The 12,095-nt window shown below is 46.0% G+C and overlaps 2 protein-coding genes across 2 annotated transcripts; one reads left to right on the top strand and one right to left on the bottom strand.

Annotated features, from left to right (window-relative positions):
* Window positions 1–1,983: 1,983 nt before the first annotated feature.
* LOC133847915 (NEDD8 ultimate buster 1) lies at window positions 1,984–5,427 on the bottom strand. The gene is made up of 4 exons (XM_062283210.1): window positions 5,066–5,427; window positions 4,531–4,998; window positions 3,208–3,999; window positions 1,984–2,571 (listed from the first exon to the last, which is right to left on the bottom strand). Exons 1-4 carry the CDS (start codon window positions 5,183–5,185, stop codon window positions 2,104–2,106), a joined length of 1,848 nt encoding a protein of 615 aa, XP_062139194.1. The 5' UTR covers window positions 5,186–5,427; the 3' UTR covers window positions 1,984–2,103.
* Window positions 5,428–6,175: 748 nt separating this feature from the next.
* Window positions 6,176–12,086, top strand: LOC133847737 (uncharacterized). The gene is made up of 4 exons (XM_062282932.1): window positions 6,176–7,237; window positions 7,305–8,932; window positions 8,994–9,823; window positions 10,376–12,086. Exons 1-4 carry the CDS (start codon window positions 6,667–6,669, stop codon window positions 11,361–11,363), a joined length of 4,017 nt encoding a protein of 1,338 aa, XP_062138916.1. The 5' UTR covers window positions 6,176–6,666; the 3' UTR covers window positions 11,364–12,086.
* Window positions 12,087–12,095: the final 9 nt, after the last annotated feature.

Below are 12,095 nucleotides of genomic sequence, written 5' to 3'. Positions count from 1 at the left end.
CAATAAACGTTGCCAATCTGCAATTTACGTTATGCCCAGACAGACAGACGGACGGACAGACAGAACAAAGCAAGAGCATTTATACACCTATTTGGGTCTTGAAATTATCGGTCCCTATTAGAAGTTGAAGTGGGATCGAGGTTAAATCTATAGCTAAGGAAAATCTATAAACGGCGCTTACAAATGATCATTAAGTTATTTATGAAGAGAATAAAGTTGGGTAGCTTAGACTCCAAGAAATTTATTCCTTATTTCTCTATATAATCAATTTTTTAAAATAAAGGATCTTGGTTTTTTCGAATGCTACAAAAATGGAGTTTTTTAATATTACATGCACGGTATTTTCGTATCTATCATATTGATATTTCACATTTCTAATTGTAATTCTATTTCCAATAAAGAATTTAATTACAGCATGTGAAATATATTACTAGACAGCTCGCACAAATTATGGGTTTCCTAATACCCATATATTATAATATATGGCCATATATACCACATGATATAGTAGTACTTAGAAATCCGCCCGAAAATAAAACAAAGCAACAACAAAGACAGAGCTTCGGCTCGCTGGACATTAACTGCTCCGCGGCTGATGTCATTTAATGTAATTAAAAAACAAAATTTAAAACAATAACACAAAAAACAAACAATTAAAACTTTTAATTGCATAAGAATTAAGTTTTTCAGCTGCTTCAGCGATTTGAATTACGTTAACAGGAAAATGTCCACGGCTAACAGGACAAAGCATAGCAGGCAGCTTATGTCAGTCGTCAGATACATTAACGATTTCAATTGTGTTAGCAGGATAAGACACAGCAGGCAGCTTCTGTCAGTCATCAAGTACATTGACGATTTGAATTGCGTTAACATGCGAATGTCTAAGTCTAACAGGACAATTCACAGCAAACAAATTTTGTCAGTCATTATGCAATGCTGTGTTGATAAATGTTTGCAGAAATTTAAATTTGAATTTTCAGTATTTGGAATGCAGGAAATGTTTTTATACGTTTGCGTATTAAAGATATATATACAGTCACGCTTTTTAATATTTTTGTTTATTAAATAAGTAATGATTTAGACGAAAAATGTTTTAATATACTTAAGTTTTTTATACACATTAGTTGTCGCTGAATTAAATTGCATTAAAACTTAAATTGTGATAATATGCTTAGCACTTTTTTATGAATGCCCATTTGTGCCTATCGATTTTTAATATAGATAATCAATTATATTATTATATTGTTATTTATATTATGTTTAAAATTTTATTATTCTTGATTTTTATTATTTAAATCAAATTTGAAACATAGTAAAAATTACATATAATGTTTTTATTTTTATTATTTAAACACAATTTGTAAAATAACCAAATTACTTTGTCTAAAACGTGGAAACATTATTCTTATATTAGTTGTTCTTTTCAATAGAAAAAGCAACATAAAAACTATTGCTTGGCAGTAAGGTCAATTATAATAAAATTTATAAATGCAATTTAACACTTGATGCGATTTGCTGCTAAGCGCAAGCTGTTGACAGTTTTATAATTGTTGGACAAGCGGAGATATCTATATGTATATATATATATATATATACATATATACATAGTGTATATATGGTTAGGAGAGGGGATGTCCACTTAAGTGTCATTAGAAGTCAGCGATTTGCAATGTACAAGTCATGATTACAGTTATCCGCAGATGATAAACCGGTTATTTGATTTTCATTTCCATTTCGAATGCTTATTACAAAAACTCGCTGCGCTTCTGAGGTAGCGGGACATGAAAGCAACAACAACAAAGTGTTTCCGGCTGTCTAGACTCTAGAGCTATATATAAGAAAAATATCTAAATAAAAACTGATCACAATAATCTGCTTATTTTACAGGCAACATTTCGAATGGTCAGCAAAAAGTATGAATTTCAAAATAGAATCCATTTGTAACATAATGATTATGATGATGATTAACTTTTATCGAGCTTTTCATTTCGGATATTTGCACTTGTTACACTGATTTTTATTTTCCAAACAAAACACGAATATAATTACAATCAAAGGGCTTACAAACTAACACAAAACAAGGTTAAAAAGCAACGCATCGAATTATTGCTCCAGCAGATTGCGATACTCGGCCAGCAGCTGCTCCTCCTGCTGCAGCGGTAGATCCAGATAATCCTGCTCGTTGTGGGTCAGATCCGCATGCAAACGTTTGTACGCCTGATACGCATCAATTTCGCATTTCGCCTTCTGCAGCACAGCATCGATGAGTGCCGCATTCGTCGTGGCTGCTGCTCCACTTCCCTGCGACGTGGATGCAACGCCACTGACATCTTCGCTGGCCAGCTTGGCAACGCGCTCCACCGTCTGCAGCAACTCCTCCTCGCTCTGCATGGCCTTGAGCAGAAAGTCGCTGGCACGGAGCAAATCGTTGCGTGTGGCTTCGAGAGCGGCGCGTGCCGTCGCCTCGGGAAAACCCAACTGCAGCAACGCATTCAGCTGCACGTCGTCCACGCTCTCTACCGATGGCAAACTGGCGCGCAACTCCGCTGAGCCCGTCTGCAGCAGTTCCACCTACATAAGCAGAGAGCGGAAGGATGAAGATGAGTATTACATTAGAAAACAATTCTTTAATCTAGGCAAATTAGTGCGGTATTATTCTTAAAATATACCACACAACTACATAAATATACCAAAGGCTATATTTGGTATAGTGCTACATTAAACATATTCCAAAGTGTACTAAAATATACCAGATTATCAGCCAAAGTTACTAAGACTCTTAGTAAGTAGGCGATTTTTGCCCTACACAAAAGTATTTCATAAATAACTTCTAACATTTGTATTTAATCGCAAGCAAATTTTCAGAAACCATAAGGACTATAGTTATTATAGTATATACCTAAAATCTATCTTCCATACTTGTTATTCGATTTTTATTGATGCTGGAGTGGAAGTGGACGTGGGAAAAAATTGAAAATTGCTTTCAAGCATAAGAAATGCTTTCGAAAAAAAGAATATATCTCTATCTCTTATAGTCTCTGAGATCTATGTGTTCATAGGGACGGACGGACAGACAGATAGATCAGGAATATATATATTTTATAGGGCCGGAAATGCGTCCTTCCACCATTTCCTGCCAGCACAAAATTCTAATGCCGTTCTACCCTCTGGGTAGCGGGTATAAAAAAGAATTGCTTCACCGCTCACCGCTCGTGGCACATCGTTGTCGGCACGCTTGAGCGCGGCGGCAGCCAGATGACGATCGAAACCCATCTCGGTGAGTGTGCAGATGCTGCGCGGATTCACCCAGTCGCTGTCCTTGAGCGTCTGCTGTTCGTAGCGTCGATGCATTGCCCGCTCCGACTTTGATTGCTTGCGTGCATCGCGCAGCTGCTGCTTGCGCTGATGAATGAACTGCACGGCGCGCTCCACGTTGCCCGAGCTGGAGCGGAGTGCGAGCCGCGCATCACTGACATCGTAACCCATCTCGACGAGGAGCAGCAGCTGCTCATCGTTCACCTTCAGTTCGCTGAGCACCGCTGCGGCAGCCTCAAAGCGTTCGTAGGCCGCATCGCGGCGATTCTGATGGAAGAGCACAACACCCTGAAGCAACTGGAGGCGCATAATGAGTGCACGCTCTGGACAGCCGCGTCCTTTGAGCGCATAGAGGCGCGAATAGTTGTCGCCGTAGCTGCGTCGAAAGCTGCGCTCACAGATGCCCAGACGACGATCAGCGTCGGGCAATTGCGATACGTTCTTCAGGCAGAGATAGCACCACACAATGTCCAGATTGAGGAGCGCATAGTTGTCCACGGACTCCAGAAACTTGGAGTTGCATGCCGCAAACTGTTCATCCGCCTCGAGGAGCAGCAGCAGCGCCTCCTCGTAATCCTCGCGATGCATTGAGGCGCGTGCCTTCTCGCAGTATCCCATCCCAGTGAGCAGCGCCTTGTTTTCATTGGGTGGCAGGAACACCGGATTGCCATCCTGATCCTCCATCTGTAAAATGCGAGAGAATATATAAATGAATCGGATTTCCACATTTCTGACGATCGCATTTTCAATGTAATACAATTCTTCTCAAACAGCTGCATTTTCATTGTTTTGCTTTCTTAGTCACTTTACAGTGTAACAAAAGCGCACAAAAAAAAAGTTTGAGTTATGAGAAGAATGAAAAACTTTGCTAGCAGAAAATTTGCTTTGTCATGAACATATTATGGAAGTATAAAAGGGTCTCAAGCAGCTTACACTCGCTGTAGAAAGTGTTACGAGACAGACATATTACAGGGTACAATAAAGGTAATAGACCTTTACCCTATTGTATATGCACAACAGATCTTTTACTACAATCACACTTTGTAAATTATAACCCACACATTAGCAAAAGGTCTCTAATAGCCTATACTCTACTCTGCTCAATGCTTTCCTACAGCCATTGACTGTCTCTCACTCTCTCCCTCTGTCTCATTATAGCAGCTGTTATCCTCTCGCTCTATTGCATGGGAAAACAGCCAACTAACAACAACTCACCTCCATGAGCTGAGTGTCGGAGGCGACCACAGCCTCCACATCAGCCTTAATCTTGGTAATGCGCTCGTGGAGTCCCGCATTTTGATTGTCGCCCTCGGCGCCACCGCCGACAATGATAATGAGCTGTTGATTGTTCTTCAGCTGCTGAGCAGCCAAAGTGCTGTTGGGTGCAATGATGCGACCGCCTGCGATGCACTTGACGTGATTCGGATCGCTCAGCTGCAGCTTGGTGGCAATCGTCTGCTGCAGCGTGGAGCCCAGCTCGTTGAGATCACACTTGATGTCGATGATGTTGGCGGTTCCTTTGCGATTGTCGATGCGACGCACCTTGAACGTGGCCAAGCCCGTCTCGTTGAACTCACGGCGTGCAGCAAGTTTGCGCAGTGCATGATCCTGCAGCTCAATGATGGCGCACTTGCAACTGGAGGATTCGATGCTCAGCTGGGAGCTGAATTGATCAGCCAGGAGCTGTCAACAAAGTAGGGAAACACTTTAGAACATGCTGTCGATCACAGGAGTGGGGGAAAAGTCTCACCTCGATGGATGCCTCAATGCTGCCGAGCTCCTCGTTATAGTAGGGCTCCTCCCACAGCTTCACTGACTGCGCTTGCAGCAAAGCACGCACTTGCGTGAACACGTTATCAATCTGCGTCATATCAATTTCAATTCAAATCGAAACACAACGTGCTTAACGTGCAACGTTTTGTCGACGACACCACTCTTCGAATGACAATGCGTTTTATCTGTGAGGCTCCTCAGCTCTGCATGAAGCGTGCTATGGCCAAGAGCTGCTGCGTCACAAAAGATATTTAACTATATATTGGGAAATACGTTTATATGCGTTTCTAATTGCATGACTTGTGCTATTATCTGTTTACATCGAACGTGTTGCTCTTATCGGACTGCAGCAAAAACATCGATGACGCCACTATCTATATATCGATATTTTTGAAACCTCATTTTTAAAATATCGTTACGTTGCAGCGCACAACAAGCCACAATTTGTTATTAAATAAAGTTAAGTTTAATTAGTTTAATTTATAAATGTATTTATTACCTGGTGACTAATTCGAAAATTATTAACATTAAAATTAGTTTTCTTTTAAATTTAGTATATAACACAGCACTGTGAAACTATAAACATTGTAACTGCGTCCTTTGTTCAGTTTCGCATTTTGCCAATATTTATGTATTTATTTTTACGAAACTCATGTATACAGAAGAATGGTGAATACAGACGATCTCTACATCATTTGACAAACTTCGAACAAGCGGTTTGAAAAAACGCGCCTTTTTATATGGAAATTTACTAATATACCACGCAATATACCAATATGCCACATGACAATATACGGGGTGGCAATTATAGGTCTTTCTGTACTTTGGTATATTTATTAAATGTATAATGTACTTTGAAATTTTGCCTATAAATTTTTGTTTTGGATAGCCTGTAAAACAAAAATTTATATTATATGTAATTCATAATAATTGCAATATTATATGCACGCTTAAATGTTCGCCACAAAAATAAATCATTTACGAATAATCGCAATAGCATCGATATATCAGTCGCGCTTGGTATTTTTCACCTCTAGTAAAAATTTTTTGCGCCGCATTTGAAATAATTGCTTACTATGACGTTTTTGACGTTCCGTTACACACAATTATATTTTAAACAAAATATTTGTTGAAATTACATAAAAACAAATAATATAATATATATGTGCTACGCATGCGCTTATATAAAGGAGTGTAAAATTCGAGAAGTTGCCATGAGCTGGCCACGCTTTAAAACGAACAAGTTGTGCGTCGATTTCAACTGCAAGGAAACGTTCCGCTTGAGCGCCCGCAGGCTCACCTGACGCACCTCCTCCCGCTCCCGCTCCCGCTTTGTTGGTCAACAAAGTGGTTGGTTGCTTACAACAACGCTGCAAGTGCAACGAATATTTATTTACCAAATGGTGGCCGTGCCGGCAACATCAATTTACAAAAAGCATAATATAAAAACCAAAAAAAGGAAAAAAAAAGCAAGAAATGTACAAAGTTGAATACGAAAATTGTGATTGTGATTGTGATTGAAGCAAAAGAAGAAAAAAGTAGCGGTACATTTTCCGTTAGCTGCATAACAGTAAACGAATGCTCAAAACTGATGCACACCAAATTGCCAGTGTTCCAAAATCGAAACGAAACAAAATGAAAGTAAAACAAAAGCCAACTGCTGCTGCGTCCGTCACCGCAGCCGCCGGCGTCGCAGTCCCTGGTAAACAGCGAAGCAAAGTGGAAGAAACAACAGCAAGGCCGCGTCTGGCGACGGCGGGGACACAATGCGAACGCGAGCGTAAGCACGAAGCAGCGCGCAAAGAGAGAGAAGCGCAGGCGCAACTCAAACGCACAGCGACGTCAACGTCGACAGTGACGCAGGCAGCGCGGACTAGAACAAAGCCAATGCGGCGCAGCGCAAGTGCAAGTAAAGCGACAGTGCGAGAGAGACAGACAACTGCTAAGAGCGCTGCTGCTGCTGGCAGCGCTGCATCGAATGAAGAGGAAGCAGCGCAGCTGCGACTGCAGCTGGAGCATTTGGCGCAGCTGTCGCAGCGGGACTTTGAGCGCGAGTTCCGCAAGTGGATGGCGCAAGAGGGGATCGAGGGCAAGGTGCAGGCGCAGGTGCGCATGGACTTGATCAACAGCTTTAACAGCACATCGCTGGGTAAGTGATGATGCAGTTGCTCCGACTCCCCAACTTCACTCATACCACATACTAACTGACTTTCCAGGTAAACTGCTGCGCAAGGCATCGGCATCCGCTTGTGGCATGCCACGCACACCCTTCGAATTCAAATCTCAGGAGCAGCCGACGGTGGACTGCGTGCCCATGACGCTGGCGCTGCACACACTTGTGGCCGAGTTTCTCTACGCGCACAACTGCCACTACACGCTGTCCGTCTACTGCAGCGAGCTGCCGCCGCGTCACACGCTGCCCGACTTTGAGAGTCGCACAGCGTTTCGCTTCAAGCCCGAGGAACTGCAGCAGCTGCTCGTTGACACGCTTGGCGGAGGCGAGCAGCATGAACAGCTGTGCCAAACGCTGCTGCGTCTCTACGACGAACAACAAATCTCGCTGCTGCGCGCCTGCTTCCAGGTGCTTGTCGAGGCACAGCAGCGTGCTGTGAACTCGACGTTCACCAGCAGCCCGCTGGAGCAGCGCACGACGATGACACAAACGCTGCCCACAGCTTGCCTCCCCACGCAGCCGAATGTGGACACCAGCAAACTATTCCCAGCCGGCGAACTTGTGATTGCTGACAGCGATGCGAGAAGCGTGTTCATTGGTGCACGCGTCTCGCAATCACTGCTGGGCGTGGAGCAGCAGCTGGGGCAGCTGATGCACAACATGGACAAGTTGTGGAAATCGTGTGCGCCGCCTGTGGAGATCATTTCGCAGTCGGCATTCGAGCAGTTGGTGCAGCGGGAGTTGCTTGAGCGCCAGCGGCTGCACAGCGTCGGGCAAACTTTGGAGCCTGGACAGACGGCGCTGCAATTGCCGCAGTCGCAGTCGCAGCTGCAGCCACAACAGCAGCAGTCGAAGGAGCTTGTCGATGCTGGGAATACGGTGCAGTCGCCAGCTGGTCCCATTCAGCTGCCTGCGGAGGCGGCATCTGTGCCCAAGTTGCCGCAGCTGCATAGCGAGCAGCTCGCCAGTCTGGCCATGGTGCAACAGGCTCTGCAACAGTTGCAGCAACAATTGCAACAACCACAGCAAAGCATGCAGCTAACGCTGGACAGGATGGAGACGTTGGTGGGCGAACTCGCCGGCTGCATACAGACGCTGAGCAATGTGCTCAATCTGGCCATGGAACAGGAGTATGCTGTAGGCAGGCACAAAGGCTTCAAGCTCGGCTATCGCGAGGGCTTTGCGCACGGGCACTTCATGGGCATACAGGAAGGCATGCAATCCGCCGAGCAGCAGCAACAGCAGCAGCAGAAAGTGGAGCAACCTAAGCCACCATCACCATCGCCACCGCCACGTCCGCAGCTTAAGGATTCATCGAGTCAAACGCCGCAGCCGCCAACGCCAGTGAAAGTCTCTAAACGTTCGGTGGCCAGTCAAACCCCACACAAGCGACAGCGACACCGGACCACAAGCATGGAGCGGCATCTGGAGGCGTTGCAACGTCATGTTGCCAGCCAGACTGCTGCTGGTTGTCACGAGGGTCGCAGCTACGAGCAATGGATCTATGAGATGCTGCACAGCAGCAGCGGTCAGATATTTCTGGAGCGCGTCGAACTTTCGCTGAACAAGGCGCTGGAGCTGCAGAAGAAGCGACTCGATGAGCTCTTCAATGTGAAGCTGCGTCATCATGCCGAGATGATGCGTCTCAACAGCAGGCAAAGTTCCTGGCGCGTAAGTAGTTCAGCATTTCTCTTTCAACTTCCTCTCTCTTAAACTTTCTTAATCTCTTCAGACACTGTGTCGCCATGTGGAACGCGATTCGCAGTCGATGGAGGCACGCGATCTGGTGCACAAGATCTTTCGCCTCTTAGAACACTATGATCATCATCATCAGCTGCTCGCCGAAAAGATTCAGCAAACGGAAAAGGCCGCCGAGCAGGCAGCACGCATTGAGCCGGTCTGGAAGGATGCCAGCGCCCGGGTAACCGCATGCAATGTGACGCCCGCCTCCACGGCAACCAAATCGACTCCAACGGTAGCAGAAGCAGCTTCGCTGGCCACAGCTGCCTCAATGCCGAAGTCACTACAGGCCGCTTTCGTTGCAAGTTCACTGCCGCCCACGTCGAGTCATCAATTTGCCGCCATTCCGGATGCTTTTCACACTACGCTGCCAGCTGTTGAGCCAACTACATTTCCCGCTGCCGCAGAGGCTGCTTCAAATGGTGTATCTGCATTTCCGGCTGCTGCAGAGTCTGCTCCAAATGTTGGCCCCGCATCTCTGCCGAGTCTCGTTGCCAGCACTCTTCCAGGAATTGCGCCCGCTCCGCTGCCAAGTGTTCTACCAGCTGTTCTCCCAGGTCCTCTGGCGAGTCATCTCCAGGCCTTTCCAGCTGCCTCAGCGCCCGCTCCTGCGATGACAATGCCCACATTATTCACACATTTTCTGCTGCCTTTTGCTGCGCCAGCGACTGAGCCAGCGGCCACAGCGCCAACAGCTGCTGCTGCCGCCAGCGAATCTTCTGGACGTCCGCTGATGCACAATGTGTCCACAAATACGCAGCGTGCCACCAAGGAGCGACCGCAGCCGGCGCCGAGCTTTAACGAAGCGCTGCTCAGTGCCAAGTAAGTTAAAGTCCAAGACTGATGTCAGAGTGCGCGCGAAAAGCGATGAAACAATACTGGGCGGTAACATGCGATGAACCATTGCAATCGCTCGAAAGGTGTCAGAGTGAGAGCGAAGCGAGAAGCAATGCGAAGCGATAAAGCGAATGCAAAGCGAGAGAGCAAAGCGCTTTCTCGCTTCACACCGCTCAGAATGTACAAAGCAATGTAGCTCGCTTCTCGCAAAGCTCTCACTTTGTCATCTTCTCGCTTTACTCGTCGTTTCTTACATTATTCGCTTCTCGCGTTGCTCATCGCTTCTCACTTTACTTTTCTAACTATGTATACTCGTCGCTACTCGCTTTACTCGTCGCTACTCGCTTTACTCGTCGCTACTCGCTTTACTCGTCGCTACTCGCTTTACTCGTCGCTACTCGCTTTACTCGTCGCTACTCGCTTTACTCGTCGCTACTCGCTTTACTCGTCGCTACTCGCTTTACTCCTCCACATCATTAGCCTAAGCTTAATAATACATAGTAGCTGCCCAAATCTACATTCTACATATGTTTACAGAAATCGCATGCTGCAGCTGGAGCAGGAGAGCGATCTGCTAGAGCAGAGCTTTCTGGGTTATCTGGAGCGTGCGCGTACCCAGAAACAAAAGGTCCACATCAGCGCCGGCTGTGCGCTGGAGCAGCAGCAATTGCATCGCACGCTCGACAACTTTCGTGAGTGGCAGCTGCGCATGCGTAGAGAGGATGCCTCAGCCACAGTTGCAGCAGCAGTTCCAACTCCAACTCAAGGACAACCAGTTGTGATCTCGCCCATTTACAGCGGCTCCGAGCTGGACACGGATAGCTATCAGTTCACCAATGCGATTGCGGTGGCGCGTCACAAACTGCTCTCGGAGTTGCATGCTACAGCTGAGCCCAGGCCTCCGGCGACAACAGCGGAGATTGTGAGTAGCAACAACAGATTGCTCGTCGATCAAGTGCAGGATGAAACCCAGGAGCTGTTGAGTCGCGTCGAGGCGACACTGGCGCGTGTCTCGAAGCCGGCGAGCCTGCAACTGCTCACAGCGGAGTCACAAATGCCGCTAGAGGATCCACTCGAAGCTCTGAGCAGCAACACGCACTCGTCGCTGGAGCAGATCGCAGCCATAACGACGCCGCCAGCAAGTCGCAAGCTACAGCGTTCGATGGCCAAGATGCAGCTGCTCTTTGGCGAGCAGCAAACAACGACGACGAACCTCAAGCGTCCATGGAGTGCGCCCATCGTTCAGTTGAACCCGACTCAATTGGCAACGCGACCTCACACAGCGCCCAGCAGCTTAACGGATGCGCCAGCTGGAGCTGGTGGCGACAATCTGCTGGGACTGCTCGATGCACTCAGCGATGTCGGCAGCAGCACTGGCAACAGCAGCAGCAGCAGCAATCTAATCAGCAGCATGGGTCGCAAGTCTCCGGTTGCGTTTGCCGGCATCTCTACTGCATCGCATGCCAGCTCCAGTGCGGGGACTTTGTCGCCCAGTCAAGAGTTCTGGAAGCGCATGAATATGTGAACAAACTAAGTTGCAAAGTGATTGAAATAGTTCGAGTTCAACGTACTCTGCAAATTATCTTTATTCCGGACACCTTGTCGCCCACTCAAGAGTTCTGGCAGCGCATGAATATGTGAACAAACTAAGTTGCAAAGTGATTGAACTAATTCAACGTCCAACGTTCAACGTATTCGTCCCCCACCACACTGTAAATAAACAACGGCACATAGACACATGTATATATGTATATATCTTTATTAGTTTTCAACTGTGGTACAGCAAAGCCTCTGGATGGCGAACGAGCATCAAATGCATACATCTAATATAAGTATACACATATAGAAGAAGTACATCGACATTTAACATTTAGAGTGTTTGCTCAACTCCTGCTGTAGCTTCAATCAAATTCCCTACGTCTCAGAGAGGATCTCTCACATTATGATAGCATAATTTCATCTCCATCTCACCAATCATTAACATCACACTCACACACACAATTCAAATCGCAGCAGTTGGATTAAGTGTGCGGTAAGTTCACAAATTTTCATTCATTTTAATTATCATACACATCAATTTTGAAATACGAATGTGCGTTCAGGTGGGAATTCTATGTGTGTATAAATAGTTTTCTTTTGTCTTCTTTTTCCACCCTTGAGTGGAAATTATTTTCATTGATCCGTATCACAAATTATTTGGCAGGTATTCCATAAATTTTGTAAAAGATTTTCCTGGTTGGAAAATGTATCGCATCGT

This window comes from Drosophila sulfurigaster, chromosome X, assembly GCF_023558435.1.
Source record: "Drosophila sulfurigaster albostrigata strain 15112-1811.04 chromosome X, ASM2355843v2, whole genome shotgun sequence".
NCBI lineage: Eukaryota > Metazoa > Arthropoda > Insecta > Diptera > Drosophilidae > Drosophila > Drosophila sulfurigaster.
Note: the sequence above shows the minus strand (reverse complement) of the source record. Positions and strands in the feature narration are given on the sequence as shown.

Coding starts and splice junctions, on each gene's coding strand:
- LOC133847915 (XM_062283210.1), bottom strand. CDS start 5,185: ATGACGCAGATTGATAACGTGTTCACGCAAGTGCGTGCTTTGCTGCAA. Junction 4,999..5,065: donor GCATTGAGGCATCCATCGAG/GTGAGACTTTTC, acceptor CTTTGTTGACAG/CTCCTGGCTGATCAATTCAG. Junction 2,572..3,207: donor ACAACGATGTGCCACGAGCG/GTGAGCGGTGAA, acceptor CTGCTTATGTAG/GTGGAACTGCTGCAGACGGG.
- LOC133847737 (XM_062282932.1), top strand. CDS start 6,667: ATGCTCAAAACTGATGCACACCAAATTGCCAGTGTTCCAAAATCGAAA. Junction 7,238..7,304: donor CTTTAACAGCACATCGCTGG/GTAAGTGATGAT, acceptor CTGACTTTCCAG/GTAAACTGCTGCGCAAGGCA. Junction 9,824..10,375: donor GAAGCGCTGCTCAGTGCCAA/GTAAGTTAAAGT, acceptor ATATGTTTACAG/AAATCGCATGCTGCAGCTGG.